Source organism: Macaca thibetana, chromosome 10, assembly GCF_024542745.1.
Source record: "Macaca thibetana thibetana isolate TM-01 chromosome 10, ASM2454274v1, whole genome shotgun sequence".
Classification (NCBI taxonomy): Eukaryota; Metazoa; Chordata; class Mammalia; order Primates; family Cercopithecidae; genus Macaca; species Macaca thibetana.
The window spans coordinates 66,306,793-66,330,978 of record NC_065587.1 but is presented as its reverse complement, the minus strand read 5'-3'; the positions used below and the strand labels follow the sequence as shown (position 1 = coordinate 66,330,978).

The following is a 24,186-nucleotide window of genomic DNA, read 5'->3' as shown; positions in this document are numbered from 1 at the left end:
TATTTTCTGTAGAGACAGGGTTTCACCATGTTGCCCAGGCTGGTCTCAAACTCCTGGGCTCAAGCGATCTGCCTGCCTCACCCCCGTCAAAGTCCTGGGATTACAGGCATGAGCCACTGCACCCGGCTAAGTTATCTTGTAATAAGGAAAAATGAACCACGGAGAGTCTGACCATCTGTCCTGCCTGAACAGGGTGGTGGACTTGTGGATATATTTTCTAGTGACTTACGTATTTTCTTGTAAAATTTTAACACAAATGTCAACAGACCTAGACTTGTCAATATTCACTTATGTCCTTATGACACTGATGTTAAATCACAGGTAATTTTACTGTTGCCTTCCAATTTATTTGCTTAATGGTTGCATCATTTAATTGAGGCCATAATTTTTTTTAACTCTTCACCTCCTGTTGGGCAGTTGGATCGCTTTCGCGTTTTCTGGTGCAGCATACATCTATGCGTCCTTTGCATTATTTATTTCCTTAGGATAATTTTCCAAAGTGGAATTTTTGATACTGAACATTTCTTGGATCCTTGAAATCTGTACAAACTACTCTCCCTAAAAGCCCAACAGCTTGCATTGCCTCCAGCAGCCCCTGGGTGGTACTTTCTGTGGCCCAAAGGCTGGTGCAGGCACACCTTTGTGTGGAATTTCAGGCTGCCAGTCTGGTTTACCAGCCGGTGAGCTGAGGCCTCAGTTCTGTCACTTGAATACCCATCTGTGCTCTCTCCCTGAGACCCGCCTCTCCTGAACAGCCTTGCCCAAGAGGCTCGTTGCCACCACCAGCTTCACAGTCCCCTAGAATGCAAGGGGAGACGGACTGGTTACTAGGTCTGGAAACAGGGAGAAGGGCTGGCCTGTGGCCTAGGGCTTGGCTGTATGATCTTTAATGCAGGTGGTGCCAACTGCAAACCTTTCTGGGCTGCACTGCAATCTGCCCACCTAGAACAATGACAAGATCTCAGCCATGGGACTGTCAGCCCTGCACAAGAGCACTATGTTGGTGGAAAGGGTATGTGCCATAGAAATGGCAGGCTGAAAATCTTTTCGTGACTGCAAAACACCCAGATGCCAGATAAATTATAATGAATGTACTTTTAACTGCATTGCTGAGGTCACAGATAGGACATTCCAAGAACTCAAGAGTTGGAGGGAGACTTCCTCTAGGCACAATGTGAGACTTGGTTTTGAGCATATACAAAGTGCAGAAACAAAACTGGGGCCTTTCCCCAAAGGCAGATAGCTCAGTACCTTTGGCACCGTGAAAAGGCGGCAGGGAAGATCTGCCCACCTGCAGTGGAAACTGAATTGGAAACAGCTCTGTCCCTGCTTGAGAAAAAGGAAAAAAGAACTGGGACGGGCATGGTGGCTCACACCTATAATCCCAGAACTTTGGGAGGCTGAGATCACTTGAGCCCAGGAGTTTGAGACCAACCTGGGCAACATAGTGAGACCCCCGTCTCAACAAAAATTAAAAACTTAGCTGCGCATGTCAGATTTATACTTAAGGAAGGTCAGGGAATCCTGGTGCTGAAAAATTAAGATAATTAAGGACCTTCAGGATCAATATTGTGTGTCAACCAATTATACGCTGTCCGGAAACGACACTGAACCTTCAAGGAAATGAGCCATCGTTAGCAAAGTCATCAGGAACAATAATTGATTTAGACGCCTGGGACTTCAGATATTACAATCACCAGATACAGGCTGGGCATAGCAGCTCACGCCTGTAATCTCAGCACTTTGGGAGGCTGAGGCAGGCAGATCACAAGGTCAGGAGTTTGAAACCAGCCTGACCAACATGGTGAAACACATCTCTACTAAAAATACAAAAATTAGCCAAGCATGGTGGCACACGCCTGTAATCCCAGCTACTCAGGAGGCTGAGGCAGGAGAATCCTTGAACCTGGGAGGCGGAGGTTGCAGTGAGCCAAGATCGCGCCACTGCACTCCAGCCTGGGCGACAGAAAGACTCAAAAAAAAAAAAAAAAAAGGGCACCAGAAACAGAAAACAAAATATGAAACCTCTAAAGATGGCACTGAAAAAGAGCAAAAAGAGTCTGAAAATGACTAGGCAGATTTGAAAATAGAATTCTGGAAATGACAATCATTGAAATAACGCATTATTCAACAATAGATTACACCAACCTGAAAAAGAAAATTAGTGGTGCGTTACCTTTGTCAGAAAGAGGCCGGGCGCGGTGGCTCATACCTGTAATCCCAGCACTTTGGGAGGCCGAGGCGGGCGGATCACGAGGTCAGGAGATCAAGACCATCCTGGCTAACACGGTGAAACCCCATCTCTACTAAAAATACAAAAAATTAGCCAGGCGTGGTGGTGGGCGCCTGTGGTCCCAGCTACTCGGGAGGCTGAGGCAGGAGAATGGTGTGAACCCGGGAGGCGGAGCTTGCAGTGAGCCGAGATAGCACCACTGCACTCCAGCCTGGGCGACACCGTCTCAAGAAAAAAAAAAAAAGAGAGAGACAAAGAATTGGGAACTATGAAAGATCTGTCCCTCTGGAAGGTTAGGAGGGGAAAGCCTTCTCATGTGTTACCAAGGGCAGCATCCAGGAGCCTGCTGACTGGTGTTTCTCAGCAGAAAGGGGACTGTCCTGAGGTGGGGGTAGGATCTTGGGAAGCAATCATGTCTCTTGCCCATCTCTGCTTCTTTCTGACTGCTGGTATTTCAGGGTCAGGGTCACGATTAGGCATGTCCTCTTCTTAGCCTTCCTCCCAAAGAGGCTTGGAGGAACCGGCGACCGACCGTCCCCACTCCTCAGGTGACTTCGTTGTCTGCTGCCAGGAGCCCTCTTGTGGACAGAGCTGGGCTTTCCCCCTGGGTTGCCACCATCCCTGAGCCAGATTCCTTTCCAGAGTACACACCAGCAGCTTTTCCTTCCCCTTTGCATTAGCGTTTTCTCAGGCTGCCTTTCCACCCCATGAGTTAACATTCTCTAGGTTCCTCCTAGGGAGTTCCAGAAGCTATCGGGGCTCAGTCTCCCCACCTTCTGAGGGCTGGCTCACCCGTCCCCTCGCACTGGGCTCGTCCTTGCGCCCTGTCTGCCTTTTGCAGGTCCCAAGGCCATTGTTCCTCTTTTTGGTGTAGCTGCCTCTGCCTCCTCCAGCCGGGGCTGGTTTCTGCTACCAGAGGGTGCCCTGTCCCAGTGCTGTTCACTCCCGACGGCTAGCAGCTGTGGGTGCCAGGGAGTGGATCCCCCCTGCATGACCTACTCACTGAGCTTTTTCCTCCGTAAGCTGGGGATGCTAACAATGTGTACGCCTCTGGGGTGTTGTGAGGGTAAGATGCAATCAACAACATGGTTATAGCCTCTAGCACAGAGCTTGGCTCCCAAGGTGTCCCTGTAAACTGGTTGCTGCCATACCTGTTTCTCTCCCTGCCAATCTGTGGTTTCCTTGAGGATTGGTGTTTGTGTCCAGCACTCTATGTGGAGCCTGGTGTCCTGCACGAGTAGTATGTTTCAAGAATAATTTTTTGAAGACCACCTAGTTCTCAGTCCCTTTCGGCCCATCAGAGGCTGTGTTAAGGGGACTTGTTAGGAGAGCTGTAGGGCATTGGCCACCGTCTAGACTGTTGCTGGCTGCAGCCTGGCCTGGCACTGGGCCAATCCCCAGGACAGGTTTGAATATATACAGGTGCAGGTGTGAGGAACGGGAGAGGGCAGGTGCAGGGAGTGGGTGGAAGGGTGGGGGCGGCACCTGGCTAAGGAGCCTGGAGCTCTCCTGACTTCAGGGCTCTGCCTGCCCTTGACCGAGTGCTGTCACCAGCCCAAGACATCTGATAATCCCCAGCACCTGCCACAAAGCAGGTGCCCAATGGTTGTCAAAAGGAGCTGAAGACCCACCAAGAGCAGGATTGGGAAAGGCGCCCCAGTGCAATGGCACTCCCTACTTCTCACAGTGGAAGCGTGGCTGTGGTGGACAGGGGTGGCTTGGGACAAAGGCCACGGACAGGGTAACTGGGGTTGCAAATGGCCCAGCTCAGCTGGAAAGCGCCTTGACTGCCAGGACATGAAATTATGACCTTGATGCTGAAGGCAGTGGGTGCCACTGAAGGGTCTTGGCCAGAAAGGTGCGTTTTCAAAATGGCAACATTTTGAAAACCCCCTCTGGCTGTGTCTTTATAGGGAACGGATGGGGTAGGAGCCAGGTGAAGAAGTTGCTGCAGTCTTCCAGGCCAGAGAGAACAGTGGCCCTGACTTGGGGGCTGGGGCAAAGCACAATGGTGGGGATGGCAGGCTACAGGTGAGGTGGGCTCGTGAGATTGACAGATGAGGCACAGGCTTAAGGGCTTCCTCCGGGTCCCCACAGCCCCAGTCCAGCTCCGACGTTTGTTCTGTGGCTGCGGCTCCAGCCCCGTCTGCGCTCAGCTCCACTCCCACCCACTCCCTGTCTGGCACCCTCCTGTCTCCCTGTCACCTGCAAGACAACATTCCACTCCCATGCACCCGGCCTCCTCAGCTGGCCCCAGCCCTCACACTCCAAGGCTCCCTTCTGCCCTCGCACCTGCCCAGAGACCTCTGCTCAACTTTCACAGCTCAAACCAAACGCTCTCCTAAGTGGCCCCCTGACCCTGCTGGACATCCCCGCCTGCGTGCCCTCCCCTGCAGCTCCAGCCTTCGGGAGGGAAGGAGGACACAGCCTCTATTAAAAATCATAATAAAGAGGTGTCCACCTTCAGAATTGCACTGCAGAGGGAGGCAGGCATGGTGCCCAGGCACAAAAACTAAGGAGACACCCACCACAGATAAGTCAGCCTGAGGGTTTGGGCATGTTTAAAGATGGCAGTGGGCTGGGCACGGTGGCTCATGCCTGTAATCCCGGCACTTTGGGAGGCCGAGGTGTGCGGATCACTTGAGGGCAGCAGTTCGAGATCAGCCTGGCCAACATGGTGAAACCCCATCTCTACTAAAAATACAAAAAAATTAGTGGGTGTAGTTGTGTGCACCTTTAATTCCAGCTACTTAGGAGGCTAAGGCAGGAGAATCACTTGAACTCAGCAGGCAGAGGTTACAGTGAGCCAAGATCACACCACTGCATTCCAGACTGGGTGACAGAGCAACTCTGTCTCAAAACATAAAAAAAAAAAAAAAAAAAAAAAAAAAGATGGCAGTGGGAATTTTTTTGTTTTGAGGATTTGTTGCTACAGTTTTTGTGGAGGACAAAAGAAGCCTTTACAACACAGGATGGAAAGCAGGGCAACTTCCTCCTCAGCTGTCTTCTCTAACAAGAAGACACACTGCCCAGCCTGGGCAACATGACGAAACCCCCATCTCTACAAAAATTAGCTGGGCGTGGTGGTGTGCACCCATAGTCCTTGGCGCACTGCAACCTCCGCCTCCTGGGCTCAAGCGATTCTCCTGCCTCAGCCTCCCAAGTAGCTGGAATTACAGGCACACACAACTACACCCGAACAAGCCTCAAGCCTGCTCAGAGCCCCATGTGGTTCAGATGGTGGCGGCACTTTCTAGGAGCTCCCAGGGATCTGTGAAGTGGGGTGGCAGGAGGATGGACTGGCACTGGACTGGCCAGGATGCCACCAGGGACCTCTGTGCAGGTGGCCCAGGCAGCCAGGCTGGTGGAAGAAACTCTCCCGCAGGGGCTGCCGGGGAGAAATCGCAGGGAAGGCCCTGCCTGGAGTCCCAGATGGGGATGCCCACCCTGAGCTGGTGCCATCTGAGTTACCTTTCTAGCCAGGCCCCAGCCCAGTCAGGACCTGGCGCCATCAGGGCATTCGGGAACATGGAAACAGCACTCACCCCACCGGCCACCCCTCACGACTTAAAGCCTCCTATGGCCTCCTCGTGATGTAGCACCTCAGAGCCCCGCCTCGCCCAGCCCCCTCCCCTGCACCCTCAGCTCAGCCCTGCTACTGGGTCGCCCTTGGTTCAACCAGGCAAACCCTCCTCCTCCTCAGGGCCCGTGTGCCGTCTCCTCTGTCTGGAAAACTGATGCCAACACCCCCAGGCCAGGTCAAATGCCATCCTGTGCCCCTGCGGTGCCAGGGGCTTCCTCTTCAGAGCAGCTGCTTAGATGTTAGATGTCCCTCTCGGCCGGGTCACCTCCCCTCCATGCCCCCAGTAATGGAGGGGACAGGAGGACACCCCCAGGGGCTAGTAGGACTGGCTTGGCCTTTGTCCTCCTGGAACCACTCTATGTGGGGTGGCGGTGACAAGTCCAGCTTGGTGAGAAGGCCAAGTCTTCCCACAGGAGCATGGTCGAGCAATCTGGGCCCGCAGGAGGCTCTGTGTGGGTGACACTAGAACCCCTGTAAAACCTGCAGAGACATATCACCCCTCCCTCAGGCAGGACCCACCACCAGGGTGTCAGGGCCGGGGACCCTGAAGTGGGAAGACTTGTGTCAGCTCTTGTGAGCATCCACTCTGCAAGCGTAAGGGCATGAGGTGGGAACCAGGGGGCTTCCCAAGAGAGGTGCCCCCCCGGAGCTTTTGGCCTGGGAGGTACACAGGCCCCGCAGCCCAGACCTGCGAGAGACAGGAGGCGACACTGGAAGGGACCACTGCCTTTATTGCCTCTGTGCTGGGGTCCCAGCCTGGGCTTCAGAGGCCTCTGGGGGCAATAGGTGACCCTGGGCCCAAATTATTGCTACTTGGCCAGGTCACCTTGGGGCTTCCCATAGTGCCCTGAGAATGGGTGGGGTGAGGGCATGCAAATGATAAGAAAATGGCATGCAAACCAACCCAGAGGCCTCTGGCACATCCATGGGTGCTGGAAGAGTCAGAGCCTAGTGGCCTGGGAGGGCAACAGGGGCACCCAGGTCCAGCCCAGCCTCAGGGGCAAGGTTTGAGGGGTTGGGTCCCTGAGCATCAGCCCTGCTTCTGCTGCTAGCTGGGAAGGAGCAGAAGCCTGGCCCCAAGACAGCGGGAAGAAACCAGGACCCTTGCTAGGCAGCCAGATGGCCCAAGGCCCACCCACACAGGGACAGAACCTGCCCTGGGTCGCTCAGCCAGGAGAGACCAGAATCCAGGTCTCCTGAGCCAGGCAGAAGCCAAAGTAGCTTGGAGGCTGAAGTGACAAACAATAAAATACATGGATAAATAAATCAATAATAAATAGAAAGCAAGCAGCCCAGTCCCTGATCCCTGGGCTGAGAGCCCTTCCACCAGGCCCAGGTCCAGGAGCAGGCAGGCCCTGGTCTTTGCGCTGGGTGGGCTGGCCAGGGCAGAAGGCTCCAGAGGGAGGGAGGCAGGGTCCCGGGGTCCTCGGCGTGTGAAGGTCTGGCTCAGTTGTTATTCATTATCCACCAGGAGGCTGGGGGTCAGAGGTCGGGGGGTCAGGAGCCCTCAGGAGCCCACTGCCCCTCCCAGGCGACAGTGAGTGGGGGTCTGCCGCACACCTGGGAAGAACACAGTGGTGAGGGTGTCCGGAGCCCGCAGGTGGTCGATGAGGACGCGCTGGAAGGCCTTGCTGCAGGGCGACTGCTGGTGCCTGCGGAGAGACGCAGGCTGCCACGACCTCGGTCTCCCTACTCCTGCCCCACCCTGCTGCCAGGATCAGACCCCAGCCCTTCTCACGCTGCCTCTGAAGCCTCAGTCCTCTCCCCTTTGACACGAGGACGCTGTGCAGGTAGAACGAAGGGCACCGCACACAGTGCTCGGCATTGTCACATGCATGGTGACAAGTGTGTGTTCACTAAGTGCCTCCTGTGTCCCTGTGCTGTATTCAGCTCTTCCCAGTCACCTCCTTTAGCCCACAGGAGTTGGAACTGTTATCACTTCCATTTTGGAAAGGACTCGGGGGTCGGGCAGGTGGGGTCACTCATCTGAGGTCACAGAGCCAGTGAGCGGGAGAGCAGGATTAGAACCCTGGCCTGACTCACTCCAGGGTCACAGTCCATGGTGTTAGCGGCCAGACTGGCACTCATACCTTCTCCAGGAGGCCTCATCCTGCCAGAACTCATACAGGGTGAAGGAGGCACCGTCCGGCATCTTCTGGGCAGACACACTGCGGGGCCAAAGAGATGGGCAGGCCAGGCCAGGGCTGCCACCACCTCTGCCTCCCTGGCCTGGGGTCTCATGGGAGCCCTGGCCCAGGACGTCCAGCCCCAGCACCCCTCTCTGCCCCAGCACCTCTCCCCCCCTCAGCCATCCCACCTGCCAGCTGGGGACTCACTGCAGACAATGGCTCTGGGCCCCTGTGAAGTCCACGTAGCAGCGCAGGGCTCGGTGGAAGTCCTGCAGGCCTTCCTCTGCCACCTGGACCTGCCTCTGGGCCACGAGGATGTGCTGGTGGGAGAGGCAGTCGGTCAGCCGGTGTGGGGCTGGGCGCAGGGGAGGGACTGGCCATGGCCTCTAGGAGGTTCCCAGCTGTTTTTTTGTTTGTTTGTTTTTAAGACAGGATCTTATTCTCACCCAGGCTGGAGTGCAGTGGTGTGTGGGATCATGGCTCACTGCAGCCTCTACCTGCCAGGCTCAAGTAATCCTCCCATCTTGGCCTCCCAAGGTGCTGGAATTACAGGCATGAGCCACCTACACCTGGCCCCCAGCCTTCTTGACTGATGCCAGATCCAACCTACCCTTTAGCTGGGTTCCTGCTGCCAACCTGCCCCCCAACCTCCCTGTCTCCATTGTCTCCCTGTCTCCAAGGGTGCTGCTTGATCCAGCCACTGTCCCTCCTGCAGTATGCCACCACTTCCTTCCTCCCTCCAGCGTCCGTCCACACTGCCCCAGACCTGGCTTTCAAAAATGCTGATGGGGAACCAAAGCCCAGAGAAGGGTGGCGGTTCCTGCAGGTTCTCAGAACCCGGCACCTGCCTGCCAGGCCTGGGGGCGGGGCACATGTGCATTGCAGAGGGTGGGCGCAGCTGGCCCCATGAACCCCCAATTCATGAGCACCCCCAGACATGGCCATCCAGCCGCTTGCCCCTCTCCTGGGCTCACCGAATCAGGCCCCTTGGCCAGGTCCTCTTCATGCAGGGGTTCCAGCCGGGGGGCCTGTGAGGGCACAGAGTATGGGCCGCGCCTCCAGCATGGGCCTGGCTCGGGTGGATACCAGGAGGGTCCTCCCTCGTGGGGCCCTGGCCCCATGGCCCTCACCTTGCACTCGAGCTGGTCGATGAGCTCCTGGAGGCGGTTCACCTGGAGCTGCCACTGCATCTCAGCCTCTGAGCTGTGCCCTGTGGGTGGGGCCCATGCAGGGTCAGGCAGGGGCCTCTCAGGCCTGGCAGGTTCTCAGAATGAAGTAAGGGGCAGTGAAAGAGCGGGGCCTGGGGGAAGGAGGGATGTGGTGCCCGCCTTGGCCAGGCCTCCCACCCCGCCCCAGGCGCACCTGTGTCAGAAGAGCCAGGGGACCAGGTGGATGACCGGCTGACGCTCCTCAGGGCCCGGCGTCCTGTCCGCCGGCTGCCGCAGGGCCTACTCTGCGCCTCCATGCTCTCTGCATCTGACCTAGAGAAAGTGAGGCTCACAGGGCCGAGGACGGGGGCCCCAGGACGGGACAGGCCTGGGTGAGGAAGACAGGCCTCCTGGGACTCTGAGGCCTAGCCCCAAAGCCAGTCTCATCTCACCCCACCATGGCTTCCCTGCCCAAAAATACAGCCTCTAGGATGCTGAGACTGTGGGGATTTGGAATGGGGGTACAGTGGGCGCTTGTGCACTAGCCCTGCAGGTCGGCAGCGCCCTTACATACCGCCAGCCACGGGCCTGGGCCTCCAGAGTATCTGACGCCCCCTCCAGCGAGCTCTGCAGGGCTTGCAGCTGGCTCACCGTCTCCCGCAGCAGGAAGCGCGTCACAAACTGGTCCACCTTGGAGGCCCTCTCGTACGCCTGCGGGCCAAGGGGGGACGGTCAGCATCTCCCAGCCTGGGCAATGATCTCTGAGTGGGTCCTCTGCCTCTTGCCCATCAGAGCAGCAGTGGCGGTGCCAAAAGCAGGGGCACGTAAACCCGGCACAGGCAGGAGGGTACTGAGACCCGATGGGCAGGGAGGGTCTGGATCCCTCCTTGTCCGGGCCTGGCCTCCCTCCCCGGAGGTGTGGAGCCAACTCACAGCAGGCATCTGCCTGCCGACGTGCCTGGCTTTTCTGGACTTCACGGCCCCTTCCCCGATGGGGCTACCACCTTCAGCATTGTCATAGCCAGTGAGTCCCAGGCACAGCTAGGCTGGGTGGGGCTGTCACAAGGTATCCAAGGGCCAATGTTGACACGAGGCAAAATGATGGCCTGGTGTGGCCCCAGACTCACAATCTACGTGTTCACTCCCTCATTCATTCACTCATGCACACAACACTGGATGCTTTTTACTAAGAGCTGCTGATAAAGACAATCAGGTCACCGTCCTCACTCACACAGACACACACACACACACCCGCTGGCACTGACCCCAACCGCCACTGCCAGCCTCCTCTCAGCCCCTCTCAGGGCGGCAGAGAGGCAGGGAGGCTGCCCACATGTTAGGCCCGGCGTGGCCCAGCATGGGATTCTGAGGCTTCTCAACTACCTTCACTTCCTGGGGCTTCCATTTCCTCATCTATCAAACAGGAAAGATGAAACTCAGCATATGGAGCTGCGAGAAGCTCCCAGGAGTTAATTCCTGCACAGGACTCAGCACAGGGTCTGACACATAAGTTCTCAATGCTAGACCTGCCAGCCGTCTATTGTCAAGGCCTGCCCACTTACACACCCAAGAGTCACAGACGTCCTGAGAATTGCCTAACCCCCACCACACACACACACGCAAACACACACGCGTGCGCACCAGAGTGGGAGTCCTGGGGAGCTGTGGTCCAGGTGCCTGCCCTCTCCGAGTGGACTCCAGAGGTCCCATCCATCAGAGATTTCATCTCCTGCCACAACCTGCCTCAGCTCAGCCATCAGATGGGACCTCCTGGGCCAGGCTTATGAGTTAGGAGACAAGGACAGAGAAGAAGGTGGGTCTTTTCATTCTCAGACAGGCCAGGGTTTCTATCTCCATGAAATCTTTCCAAAAAATTCCTTTTTGGGTATTTGAGATGATTAGTTTCTGTTGCTTGCAACCAGAGAACAGATAGAAGCACCCACTCAGAGCCAGGCACTGCTACAAGAAGAATTTCATTTAGTCTTTTGTTTTTCTGAGACAGAGTCTCACTCTATCACCCAAGCTGGAGTGACATGGCATGATCTTGGCTCACTGCAATCTCTGCCTCCCAGGTTCAAGCAATTCTCCTGCCTCAGCCTCTTAAGTAACTGGGATTACAGGCCCGTGCTGCCACACCTGGCTAATGTTTGTATTTTTAGTACAGACAGGGTTTCACTATGTTGTCCAGGCTGGACTCGAACTCCTGACCTCAGGTGATCCACCCACCTCCGCCTCCCAAAGTACTGAGACAATAGGCATTAGCCACCATGCCGGGCCTCATTTAACCTTTGTAACAATTTATAGGAACCATAATTGACCCCATTTTGCAGATGAGAAAACAGGCCCAGAGAGATTTATTACCTGGGCTAAGGTCACATAGTAAGTTAGTGGCAGGGCCAAAATTCATACCCAAACCACAGAAATCCCCCTCTATTGGCCACTAAGCACCTTACATGCATTGCCTCATTTATGATCATTAGCCCAGTTTTACAGCTGAGAAACCAAAAGTGACAGAGTGAGTGGAGCCCAGATTCACCTTTAGGCCCTGGGAGGCGGTGCTCAGAGCCTGCAATTGGTGAGGTCAGCCCGTGAGGTCACAATGTTGCCAGGGCCCAGGGGGCAGAGCAGACGGAGTGTGGGCCATGGTCCCCAGTGGTGACCAGCCCTGCCATGGGAAACAATAGTTCCCACAAAAGGACCAAAGCACCCAAGCAGGCCCACAAGGAGAGGCCAGCTGACATGGACAAGGCCTGGTGGAAACAGTTCCTCAACCACCTCACTCGGAAGAAGCCGACTGTGAGTGTGGGGGATGGGGAACAGGGCTGGGGAGGCAGATGGGGGTCAGGGAAAGCTGGATAGGTGGGTGGGAGTCTAGGCCTTGTGTGCGAAGTCCTAGGGGGTGAGGGAGGAATTCGAAAATCTCTCCCAAGGATGAGGATCCCAGGGGCCCATATGGGTGTGGATGGGGGTCTTTTCAAGGTGGCTCACGCCTGTAATCCCAACACTTTGGGAGGCCAAGGTGGGTGGATCACTTGAGCCCAGGAGTTCGAAATCATCCTGGGCAACATAGGGAGGTCCCATCTCTACAAAAATAAAAAATTAGGTGTTTGTGGTGGCGAATGCCCATAGTCCCAGCTACTCAGAAGACTGAGGTGGACTGCGTGAGCTCAGGTCAGGCATGCAGTGATCCGTTGACAGCACCACTGCACTCCAACCTGTAGGACAAGACCCTATTTGACTCAGTCTTTAAAAAAAAAAAAAAAAAAAAAAAAAAAGCCCAGAAGGGAGGGCAGAGATTCCAGAACCAGAAAGTGGATGAGACTCGAGAGCCCAGGGAGGTGAGCACGAGTGGGATTCTCTCCCAACCCTGGACAAACGGGTGGAGGTCCCAGCACGGAGAATCAGTCCTAGTTGGTACTACTGAAGCTAGGGGCAGGTGGGATTCCCCTGTGTCCTCTCCCCAGCTCCTAGGCTCAGAACTTCCCTGCCTCCCGCTCAAATGAGCAGAGGCCCTGGACCAGGCGGGGGTTGGGGGTGCTGAGAGCCCCCGACACCCCAGCCCCCTGGAAGGGATCTCATAAACTTAGACGGAGCTGGTCTCAGGAAGTCAGCCTGGGATGGATGAGGGTTTCCAGAAGGGAGGCGGAGTCCAGGGCGCCACGCAGGGAAGGGAGAGCTTCCCCGAGGCCTGAATTGGACAGGGGTCCCCTCCAGCCCTGTGCATGGGAGGATGACAGGACCCGGTGGATGAGGGTCCCAGGAGGAGGGCGGGGAGGCCCCGGGTCGTGGGCTCGGCCCTGGCGCGCTCTCCCCTTCACGCCCTTGTTCCACCCCCAGACCAGGATCGTGCTGATCCTTCCCCTGGACAAGCGACAGCCACTGGCCAAGGCTGGGCGAACGATTGACTACGCGTCAGGCGCCGGGCTGGGCTCCCCGGCGGCACCCAGGTTGCGCGGAGCGGGAGAAAGCGGCGACCGCGAGCTGAAGATGCCGGTGCTGCTGCTGCTCCTGCGGCAGGAGGCGCGGCAGCCGGAAGAGGGCGGGGCCAGGGCAGCGCGGAGCTGGCCGCGGCTGCGCTCGCGCCTGCGGTCCCCGGGAAAGGCTCCCAGCGAAGCCGGGCCTGCCAAGCAGCAGCCGCGCAAACGGTGCCGCTGCCCTCGCCCGCGGCTCTAAGCGCTTGGCCCAGACCCCGCCCAATAAAGAGTGCGTGGCAACCCTGGAGCCTGCGAGCCCTGTCGGAGGCGTCTGGGAGGTGGAGTCGGGCTGGTCAAAGCTGAGCCTAGGAGCCGCACAGGGGTGAACGGGGCGTATTGAAGGCAGAGCCACCGCCACGTCTGTAGCCAGGGCTGTCTTTTGCTTTCTCCTTACATGTGCTAAGGGTCAGAACAGAACCCCACACCTTGCTACAGTGGCGGGAGGCAGTTTCCCTCCCCCAACACTCCAAACCCAGGTCACATCCCGCTCAGTCTGCAGGCTCAAGGGAGGTGGGCTTGGGCAAACCCAGGCGTGGCCACGCTAGTGAGGGGGACCTGCTTCCAGCAAAGCCTGACATCCCCCCACAGTAATCCCTCTTAGGCATGAGGGAGGGTCCCAGGCCAACAGGCACCATCCTGGGTAAGAACAGCCAGGGCGGCAGTCAGCTGGGGCAAGGCCTGAAACGTGGATTCTGCCTGTGGACGCACCCAGGAGAAGCTGGAAGCCCTCTGGCACCTCACTCCTACACATTGTACTTGGTAACCCCAAAGCACTCAGGCCCTCCAGTCTTCCCCAAGGTACCTCTGTCTCCCAACCTACCCTGTATCTCCTTCCCCACATGACAAAGACTTCTTCCAAACCACTCGCCTGTCTAGAGCAGCTCACTCCCCTGCTCATAAGCTTTCAATAGGTCTCCATTACCAACAGGGAAAAAGCCCACAGCCTCAGTCTCACTCCCCAAATCACTTAGAAGCAGCCCTGCCACACTTTCTGTGTGGGATCCTGCTGCTGCTTCTCACTCTCCCAGGTCCCAAATCCAGCTCCACACCCAATGCCACTCCTGGCCTGCTGAACCTGCAGCCTACCTTCCTGTCACACCCTGGTGACCAACCTCAGGATGCCCTCTTTTGGGGGCAGATGCAGCAGGACTGAAGTCCCAGCTCACTAGAGCCACCAGCCCAGCTTCTGCTGAAGATATACTTTTGTCACCGTCACCATGATGAACATCTCCTCCACCTTGCCTGCACCAGGCTGGAGGCTGCATAACATCACTCCTGCTAATTGTGAGAACTGACTCTTCCCTACCATCCATGTGGTAACAATCAGGGTAACCACCTTCTTCCATGGGGCCGCACCTCCTGCCCATACAGTGATTGGCCCAAGCTGGTCCTGTCAGCCCCTCCCCCTAGGACTGTAGTTCAGGAACTGTAGGAGACCATGCTCTCTACTTGAACATGCACAGGCTAAGTCAATCTTCAGAATAAAAACACAATGCAGGCCAGGCACAGTGGCTCACGCCTGTAAACCCAGCGCTTTGGGAGGCTGAGACGGGCGGATCACGAGGTCAGGAGATCAAGACCATCCTGGCTAACACGGTGAAATCCCTTCTCTACTAAAAATACAGGCCGGGCGCGGTGGCTCAAGCCTGTAATCCCAGCACTTTGGGAGGCCGAGACGGGCGGATCACGAGGTCAGGAGATCGAGACCATCCTGGTTAACACGGTGAAACCCCGTCTCTACTAAAAAAATACAAAAAATTAGCCGGGCGCGGTGGTGGGCGCCTGTAGTCCCAGCTACTCGGGAGGCTGAGGCAGGAGAATGGCGTGAACCCGGGAGGCGGAGCTTGCAGTGAGCTGAGATCCGGCCACTGCACTCCAGCCCGGGCGACAGAGCGAGACTCTGTCTCAAAAAAAAAAAAAAAAAAAAAAAAAAAAATACAAAAAATTAGCTGGGCATGGTGGTGGGCGCCTATAATCCCAGCTACTCCGGAGACTGAGGCAGGAAAATCGCTTGAACCTGGAAGGCAGAGGTTGCAGTGAGCTGAGATCATGCCACTGCACTCCAACCTGGGTGACAAAGCGAGACTGTCTCAAAAAAAAAAAAACAAACGAACACCACCACCACCACAATGCAGTGCACATCCTGGGTTCCCTACAGCCCTGCAGTCAGATTCTGTTCCTGAAACCTGATTTCACCCTTGCTCTTGGTATCCATAACATATAAGATCCTTGTAATAAAGTCCTTATTTTGGCTTACATTCACCCGAGTCTTCTACCTGCAACCAAATCGGTCCTGAAGAGGATGAGGCTTTGCCGAGACAAGACGTGGCCTCTTTCCTGTGTGGTGGGATTATGACTACCTTTTGGAGAAAACCAAACCCAGAGAAAGATCAAGACTAGGTTAGGACTGCACAGTGAGTCAGCTTCAGAACTGAGTCTTGCTGGGTGCGGTGGCTCACATCTGTAATCCCAGCACTTTAGGAGTCCAAGGCAGGTGGATCACCTGAGGTCAGGAGTTCAAGACCAGCCTGGCCAACGTGGTGAAATCCTGTCTCTACTAAAAATACAAAAATTAGCCGGGTATGATGGTGCGCGCCTGTAGTCCCAGCTACTCAGGAGGCTGAAGCAGGAGAATAGCTTGAACTCGGAAGGCAGAGGCTGCACTGAGCTGAGATTGCAACACTGCACTCCCAGCCTGGGAGACGGAGACTCTGTCTCAAAAAAATAAAAACTGAGTCTCAAATTCAGGCCCGCGTGAATCCATCCATGGAAGCCCCTAAAGGTAGGGCCAGAGCCTGTCGGGGCTCTTCAGGGAAGCTGTAGATCTGTGACTAAAAGCTTTTTCTTCAGCACTGGGAAGGTAAGGGCCACACATCTGGCCAGAGTACATCAGATAACTCTAAGTGGTCTGAGAAAGGAATCAGATTGATTGTGCTGGGCTGCTGAAGCCAGACCCCTGGATGCCAAAATCACTGCCCTTGGCTCTGTCCAGGAGAGAGGATGGGTCCAGGGAGTTGTCATAGGGTAGGGGGCTGTGGAAGGGCAGCTGCTGGGGAGTGAGGTCACAATGAGACCCATCCAAGTTCTTTTCTGCCTTCTGACCAGCTCCTCCTCCCTCCACAACCGGGAACTTCCGTCAAGCCCAGGTGAGAGGTGCCAGGAGGCTGCCTGGGTCCCCAAGGGGGATATATGTCCAAACAGCCTTACCACAAGGCCCCTTCGCCTTCAAAGTTCTGCTCCTCCTGGGGGCTTCTTAGGATCTAAAAGGCTCAGTCCTAGCCATCTCGTCAGCCATCTCAGCAAGCGCTGACGGGGAGGAACAGCAAAGGAGAGGCGAGTCCTGAGAGTGTGGGGGCCCGGTGCAAGGCGTGGAGCCTGGAGCCCGGCGCCGGAGGAAGACGAAGAGGGTGAGATGCGGCTGGAACCCAGCCAGAGCAGAGACTGAAGCCTGAACTAGGGGCCGGGCCTCAGGCCTAGGGACCAGGCACGAGCTGAAGAGGTGGCGGACGGCCCGGAACAAGAGGCGGGCCTTTCAGACCAGAGGGCGGAGCCAAGAGCTGAGAGGGGAGGTGATGTGGTCCAGAAGAGGAGGAATTTAGACCCCGGAGGCAGAGCCAAGGGCTCAAAGGGACCACTCCCTAGCACAGAGGCCGAGAGGCCTCGGGCCGACTAAGCCGAGTGGCACGAAGGAGCGGAGCTTTCAGCCCTGGGGCTGAACGGAGCCCGAAGGTGGCGTCGCTGTTGGGGAGCCACCGTGTGCACCGACCGCCCTCCCTGGGCCGCATCGCGGTGGTGGTGGACCAGGGCTCGGGTTTCACCAAGGCGGGCTTCGCGGGCGAGAACCAGCCGCGAATAGTGCTGAAGAGCTCCAGCCTGGTGCCCAGCTGGGACCGGCCGGTGCTGCCCGGCGCGCTGGGCTGTGAGCTGGCAGGCGGCGTGGCGCGGGCGCACCCCATCAAGCACGGCGTGGTGGCGGACTGGGAGGCGCTGGAAGGGCTCTGGGAGCGCCTGCTGGTGGGCGGCCTGCGGGTGTGCCCAGAGCAGTGGCCTGTGCTGGTGAGCGACTCCCCGTCGGCGCCACCCGCAGGCCGCGAGAGGGTGGCGGAGCTGCTGTTCGAGACCCTGGCAGTGCCCGCGTGCCACATGGCTAGCACCGCGTTGTTGGCGCTCTGCTCCACTGGCGCGTTCAGCGGGCTGGCCGTAGAGGCGGGCGCGGGCGTGTGCCACGCCACGCCCATCTACGCGGGTCACTCGTGGCACCAGGCCACCTTCCGGCTGAACGTGGCAGGCAGCACCCTGTCGCGCTACCTGCGGGATCTGCTGGTGGCGGCGAACCCTGACCTCTCGCAGCACGCCCTGCCCCGCAAGGCCATCACACATCTCAAGAAGCGCAGCTGCTACGTGTCCCTGGACTTCGAGGGCGACCTCCGCGACCCCGCCCGCCACCATCCGGCCAGTTTCAGCATGGGTAACGGGTGCTGCGTCTGCCTTAGCAGCGAGCGATTCCGCTGCCCCGAACCCATCTTCCAGCCAGGCCTGCTGGGCCAGGCTGGGCCGGGGCTGCCCGCGCTGGCCTTCCGGGCGCTGCAGAAGATGCCCGAAACGCTGCGGACACGACTAGCAGACACCGTGGTGCTGGCCGGCGGCTCCACGCTGTTTCCTGGCTTCGCCGAGCGCCTGGACAAGGAGCTGGAGGCGCAGTGCCGGCGGCACGGCTACGCGGCCCTGCGGCCCCACCTGGTGGCCAAGCCTGGGCGTGACATGGCTGTGTGGACCGGTGGCTCCATGGTGGCCTCCCTTCACTCCTTCCAGCGCCGCTGGATAACCCGGGCCATGTACCAGGAGTGTGGCTCCAGGCTGCTGTACGATGTGTTCAACTGAGTCAGGCTGGACTGGGGGGTGGCAATGCGGTGGGGGACGGCTCTCTATCTAAAGAGTCAGGTGTTTGGAGCTGGCAGGGTCCTCCTGGAGGTTGGAGCTGACTGGATGGGTCACCCCCAAACCCTTTCTGGGCCAGGAGGAGGTATTTGGGACGCATGGGACCCTCATTTTCAACTGCAATTTGAATCTCCCCAACCTCTGCCAGTTCAGAGAATGCCAGTCCAGCTGCCTACCCCCAGGGCCCTACTTTATGGCAATAAAGGTGATGCCCCCACTTGTGTCCATGCCACAGATATGGGAGTTCCTCCAACCCCTCGTCATGCCAGGCCCCAAGGGGCAATCCTTTGAAAAGCTACTAAATCTCATGTGAAAGTCACCAGCAGGAGGAGACCTGTGCCTAGCCGTGTGCTCAGGTCAGCTGATGAGTGCCTGCTTCCCCTTCTGTAAAAAGTGGGGTCCCGGGCCTGCTCACTCCCCCTTACAAGAGCCATGGAGCAAAGGGAGGTGGTGATATTTCTTGAACACACAAAGGGATGGGCGGCTTATTTTTTGGAAGTCACCACTCAAGGGCCTCAAGCCCTATCAGCACTGTTTGTGCTTGTGCATACACGGGGCCACATGTGCACACAAACACATGGGTGCTCACGTACCTGCCTACTCACGTATGTCCTCGGGCCAGGCCCTGCCCTGTGAACCTGTGAGCACAGCCTTCCACACCTAGCCCAGCCCTGAATGATATCCCACGGCAGTTGTGACAGGCCAGCAACAAAAGCACCAGCAGCCCCTAGTATGAAGCACCTACTGTTTGCCAGATATTATTCTGGGTGCTGGAGACAGAACAAAACGACAAAAATCCCTGCCTTCGTTCTCACTTGTCACAGTGATGTATGGAGAGCAGCTCTATTGTTACGATGGTTTACAGATGAGGAAACAGGCCCAGAGAGGTCAAGGGGCACAGCTACAAAGTGGGAGCCAGGATTTGAACCCAAGCCCCTAGCTCTATAACCCTGAGTCAAGACTGCGGAGGATCCCACAGCACAGCAGATGCCCGCTGCCTCACAGTGGGCCCCCCACCATCAGCCACTCCACTCACCAGCTTGGTGGCATCCATGGCAGCAAGCACTGCACGGTTCAGCGATTCCAATGCAGCCAGCACCGGCCGGTAGACACCCAGGTGCTCTGCGAAGTAGTCTGCAGGCAGAAGAGGTGCTTGAGGGTTCCTGGACCCCCACCCATCTACCCACCCTGGGATTCTGGCCCCCTGGAATTCCTCAGCAGCCAAGCAGGCCTTATATCCTGAGCTCAGCCCAACCTGTCCCATCAGGAGACCAGCAACAGTCCCTTGCCACACCTACCCTGGGGCCCAGGGGCCCCAGGAGACAAGAGCTCCCGTGGGCCTACTCACCACACAGTTTTTCCGTTTCTAAATTGCTGCAGGGAAAAGAGAAGGCACGCTTCAGACCTGGGCCTGATAAACTGGGACTACTGGGGCCAATGCCCCACCTCCCACCCACCAACTCCCAGCTCAGTCTAACAAGGCCGCCACTTCTGCTCCGCCCCAGATTAAGTTGCTCCTGCGGACAGAGTCCTTGCAGGGTCGGAGAATGGGTTCTACTGCCCCAACTAATCACTCTGAGGGCAAAGATTCAGACCCATTCTTGGCTTCCAAGAGGATCTCAGGCCAGGGGAAGACGGATGTGGACACAGGCCAGCGAGAAGTGGTCAGAGCTGTGAAGGGGAAGCCAGGTGCAGGGAAATCCAGGGACAGCACGGGGTATTTAGTTGATAGGTTAGGGAGGGTTTCCTAGAGGAGGAGCTGCCTAAGTGAGGCCCTGAAGGACAAGGAACTGGCTGGGGAGTCTGGCCAGGAGGGGAGGGGGAGTACTGTAGACGAAGGTTCCAGCCCAAGTCTCAGGAACCTGAGACTGACCCTCAGGAAATGGGAGAAGGGAAGTAGAGGGAGGTACAGCGGTTCGTGCATGTGCACCTCTGGGAGCAGGCATGGGGAGGAGCATGCACACTCCTGCCAAGACGCGTAGATGTGGGAGCACACAAGGGGTAGATGGTGTGCATGTTCGTGCACTGCATTCTTGGGTGGAAGCAGGCGGGGCCCAGCTGTCCCCAGGCATCCTCGGGTCGCTGTGGGAAGCGGGAATGGGGAGCTGAGCCATGGGTGGGTGACTCAGACTTGGCTATTTCGGGGTCCCAGCTGGAAGCAGTGTAGTGGGCAAGGCTGTAGCTGGAGAGGGGGTAGGCAGGCGGGTAAAGCTGGAACCGAGCCCTGGTACCTTTCTCCCTGCCCCCTCTTCCTCGTCCTACAAAAGGAACCAAGGCAGCAGGGGACACAGTGGGGTAAAGACAACCCGGCCTGGCATCTACCCACGGCCCCTTCTCGTACTCACTCAGTAAGATGCCCATCAATGCCGCTGAACAGTTCCTGCAGCTCCCCCGGGCTGAGAACCCCATCAGCAAAGTAATTCTGGAATTCCTCAAATGAGAGCTTCCCATCATCTGGTGGCAGGGGGAGGACAGGGAGCAGAGGAGGTATCCCTGACCCTGACTGCACCCCTGCCACCAGGTCCAGGGCCCCAAAGGCCTTGTAGCATCTGACAACCACCTAACCAGGTGGGATGGGATTCTGAGCTCAGTGGGGAGCCTGTTTGGGACAAAAGGACTGGGGTCCTCAAAGGTGTCCAATGAAGGCAACAGAACCTACTTTGCAGGCACCAAAGGGACAGGGCAGTACACAGCATTGGGTAGGAACTCAGTAAACGTTTGCCAAACGAAAAAACAAGCAACAGGCTGTGACATGGCCACAGTGTGGCAGGGCCTAGACGTCACCTGGAAGGATTTGGGGACCAGCCTCACTACAGGGCACAAGGAACCTCCACTCTCTGGACCCAGGACCTTCACAGAGAAGCCACGGGGAGGCAGATGGAATCTTCTACTAGCTGGAGCCTCTGTAGGCAGCAGCAGGCTGGCTCAGAAGGGAAGGAGCTCCCCATCACAGGCGCATGTGAGCAGAGGCTGGGAGCACTTATGTGACACAAAGACATGGGATGTGGTCTGAATGATACGTGAGGTCTCTGAGCAGATGGATGTGGCGAGCTGAGCCGGAGGAGAATCTGAACCTTCACAGACAGAATGCCCTGGTCCAAGTGAGGGCATGTGTCCTGATCAATGGGTTGGGACAAACAACCCCCATCAATGTGAAGAGACCCACGGAGAAGGGCAAGGAGTGGGGACAGGACCCCGTCTCTAGGAGGATGAAACACAAGAGGGCATGAAGACCCAGATGAAAGGCGTCCCAGGCTGACTGCAGCGCTCAGACCCTCCACCGGCCACACAGGGTACAGTGGGCTGCTCCAGGTCACCTAGGAGGAGCAGCCTGTTGCTGGATGGGTCCCCTAGGGCTCGTGCTTTAGCTTCCAAGGTTCTCCTAGACCAGGGTCTGAGACTGCCCGGGACCCAAGGCAGGAGGAGCCGACTCCTTTGGCACTGGACCCAGCTTTATCCTTGCCCAAGGCGTGGGTTTAGCTGCGTCCTCCAAGACCTCCCTGGTCCAGATGGTTGGTCACGTGACAAGTTACTGAGCCCTCTAAAAACCTGAGTAAAATCTCCAAAAAGGTCTCACCTCCATTACCTCACTCTTCCAAGTGCCTCACACAAGGAGCCTGGGACTAAACACTGCAAAGACCCAAGTTCAAGCCTATCAATTAAAGGCTGTGTGACCTTAGGCAACCTGCTTCACCTCTCTAGGCCTCTGCTCCTTTATGAAACAGGGTGAATTCCAATCTAGCTGGTGGTTGTGAGGACAACAGGAGGCCATGAAAAGGAAGTGCCCATCACCGTGCCAGGGTGCTGTGTGAAAGTCAGCCCCTACCTCTAGCCCCTGGCCAAACCACATTCCCGCCACTCTCCATCCTGCCAAACTTGGCTGAGAACAGCACCTCCTCTGGGAAGGACGCCTTGATTGATTCTCCTGTTTTGGGCCTCCAAGATTTGTCTCGACTCTTGACTTCCCACCCAACCTTCCAAGTCTCCCTGGGCCTTCTGGATGCTTCCCACCCTGCCCCACTGTGGGACCCAGGGGAAGCCACACTCACCATTCTTGTCTGCTCTGCGGAAAACCTAGAGGACAAAGGGACATGGGGGGAACTGTGAGTGCTACCCAGGAAGCCAGAGGCCCCCACTCAACCCGACAGGGTCCCAGCTGGCTGGCTTACCCCCTGCCTTGCCTTTCCTCTTGCCCAGCCTGGTCCCAAACCCCCTGCCCAGCTCAGCCCTGCAGGAGCTTTTCCTGCAAGCAGGGCGCAGGAAGAGCACGCAGCGGGTGCCACCTCCACTCACTTCTCCTGCAGGGCCTGGCCTCGTTGGGGGTGCTCCTGGCCAGTTCCCTGCGTCCCCACCTCCCACACCCAGAGTGCAGCCCAAGTTCTATCTAATACCTCAGCCCCTGGCACAGTTCCAGCATGAGGAAGGTTGAGGAAATGGGCCGGCTTGCGGCCCAGGAATCCTGCACAGCCGTCCTAGACCTGAGCCCCGAGCTCTGCTGTGTGGCCATGGTCTATCCCAGCTGCCCTCTCTGAGTTGTTTCCTTGCATGCTGTTGAAGACAGCAGGCAGTGGCTACTCTGTCTCTGCAGGTGTCTGAGTTACCCACTAGCAAATAGATCAGGAGCAGCTGGGGTTAACTCTTTCAGGGCTGGGGCTTCCTATGGGGCTGACAGTGAGGACCTTTGGCAGGCGTGTGTGTACACACACAAGTCCAAGGGGGAGTGGGGGTGGCAGAAGGCAAGGTCAGCAGATTTCATTTATGAAGATGAAGAGCAACAGAGGCAAAGAGGAGCAGAGTCAAGACAGGTCCCCATCTCTCTTAGTGACCTGCTCCCAGGTCACCCAAAGCAGCCCAGCAAAGGGGAGACTGGCAGGCCTGGCAAGCAGGGGTGGGCCAAGCCTGGGCTGAGAGCCCCCAGGAACTCCAGGTCCTGAACGCCAACCCCCTCCAAGATCCTGTTTTTTCAGTGTCAGCAGGGCTCAGAAAGACTCTAACCTCTAGCCTAACTCAGAGAAGCTCTGCCACTGGCTGAGGGACACACAGCAAGCCAGGGAGGCCCAGGTGGGGTAGATGGAGATCTTGGGAGCGGGGAGGGGTGCTAAGCTGGGAATGGGGACACCTGGGGTCACCCTGTTGTTCCCCTGCCTCCATGACTGACCTGGGACATATCCCCTCAGGCCTTGGTTTTCCTACCTGGGAAGAGGGAGGGTCAGGTCCCTTCCAGCCAGGGATGTGGTCAAGGTGCTGAGTCACTAGGGGCAGTGGGAAGGGGGCGGGAGACAGCTTTGCCTCCCTCTGGAGTTGGGGCATGAGGGGGCCAGGACAGAGCGTAGCACAGGTGGAGAAAGGGCTCAGGGCCGTGGCTGGTGCCCATGGGGGCTGCAGGGCCACCCGTGGTCCCATGGGAGGGTGACTCTGTGCAATCCTTACCAACTGTAGGACTCTGCTGCCCTGGAGTGGGGCCTGAAGGACTCTGGGGGCGGCACTAGAGTCAGAAGTGAGGGGACCCTTGTGCTTCCAGGCTCCTCTTCCCCAGTCAGCCCAGCCTGCGGCTGCTACAGAGTGGGGTGACGGCTGCTGTGATTGTCGACAGCTCCCCCCCAACACCAGACACACAAGTGGGGTGGGCTGAGGGGTGGGAGGCAGCAGGGGTAGTGACACTGGAGCAGGGACAAGCGGAGACATAGACGAGACAGAGAGACAGAACAGGCGACACAAAGGCAGAGAGGTCAAGAGAAAACAGACAGCAGGGCCAGAGAGAGAGGCAGAGACCCAGAGACAGCGGCGGGGCCCGAACAACCCTAGAGGGTGAGACTAACAGAGACTCGGGCGGGGAGACACCGCGAGCACAGCCCGCGCCCACTCACGTCCTGGAAGAGCGCGTGTCCGGCGGGCCCGGGGTCTGGCGCGAGCTGCGGGTGCCGCGGGGGCTGGGGCGGGGACTGGGGCTGGGGCGCGGGCGGCCGGAGCAGGCACACGGTGAGCAGCCCCACGCACGCCATGGCAACGCCGCCCGCTCGCTGGGGCTCGGCTGCGGTTGCTGCCGACCCTGGACGCCGCGGCGGACTCTGTGGGGCTGGGGGCCGCCCCTTGGCGCCGGCGCCGACGCGCGGGCTCAGGCCCCGCCCCCGCCCCGCCCCCGCGGACGCCGGGTTCCGGGTCTGGAGATTGAGCGCCGGGT

At 57.7% G+C, this 24,186-nt stretch overlaps 4 protein-coding genes across 6 annotated transcripts in view; 3 read left to right on the top strand and 1 right to left on the bottom strand.

The window, feature by feature from the left end:
* Nucleotides 1-6,527: 6,527 nt before the first annotated feature.
* On the bottom strand, nt 6,528-24,133 carry NECAB3 (N-terminal EF-hand calcium binding protein 3). Of its 3 annotated transcripts, XM_050807173.1 has the most exons (13): nt 23,873-24,133; nt 22,055-22,079; nt 20,351-20,459; nt 19,354-19,379; nt 19,042-19,139; nt 9,668-9,804; nt 9,308-9,426; nt 9,076-9,155; nt 8,920-8,973; nt 8,153-8,265; nt 7,907-7,984; nt 7,377-7,468; nt 6,528-7,291 (listed from the first exon to the last, which is right to left on the bottom strand). In XM_050807173.1, exons 1-13 carry the CDS (start codon nt 24,005-24,007, stop codon nt 7,263-7,265), a joined length of 1,095 nt encoding a protein of 364 aa, XP_050663130.1. In that variant the 5' UTR covers nt 24,008-24,133; the 3' UTR covers nt 6,528-7,262. The 3 variants fall into 3 exon arrangements, with proteins under 3 accessions (XP_050663130.1, XP_050663129.1, XP_050663131.1); XM_050807172.1 differs by having other exon boundaries at nt 8,920-9,155; XM_050807174.1 differs by lacking the exon at nt 8,920-8,973.
* RALY (RALY heterogeneous nuclear ribonucleoprotein) overlaps nt 7,236-24,186 on the top strand; it is a 414,018-nt gene continuing 397,067 nt past the window's right edge. Inside the window, exon 1 of the mRNA XM_050807263.1 lies at nt 7,236-7,239. The gene's annotated coding sequence lies outside the window, so the exon portion shown is untranslated. The remainder of the gene's footprint in view (nt 7,240-24,186) is intronic.
* Nucleotides 11,681-13,313, top strand: C10H20orf144 (chromosome 10 C20orf144 homolog). Its single transcript, XM_050807350.1, has 2 exons — nt 11,681-11,889; nt 12,931-13,313. The coding sequence occupies exons 1-2, from the start codon at nt 11,764-11,766 to the stop codon at nt 13,264-13,266; spliced, it is 462 nt and encodes a 153-aa protein (XP_050663307.1). The 5' UTR covers nt 11,681-11,763; the 3' UTR covers nt 13,267-13,313.
* Nucleotides 16,150-18,237, top strand: ACTL10 (actin like 10). Its single transcript, XM_050807298.1, has one exon. The coding sequence runs from the start codon at nt 17,211-17,213 to the stop codon at nt 17,946-17,948; it is 738 nt and encodes a 245-aa protein (XP_050663255.1). The 5' UTR covers nt 16,150-17,210; the 3' UTR covers nt 17,949-18,237.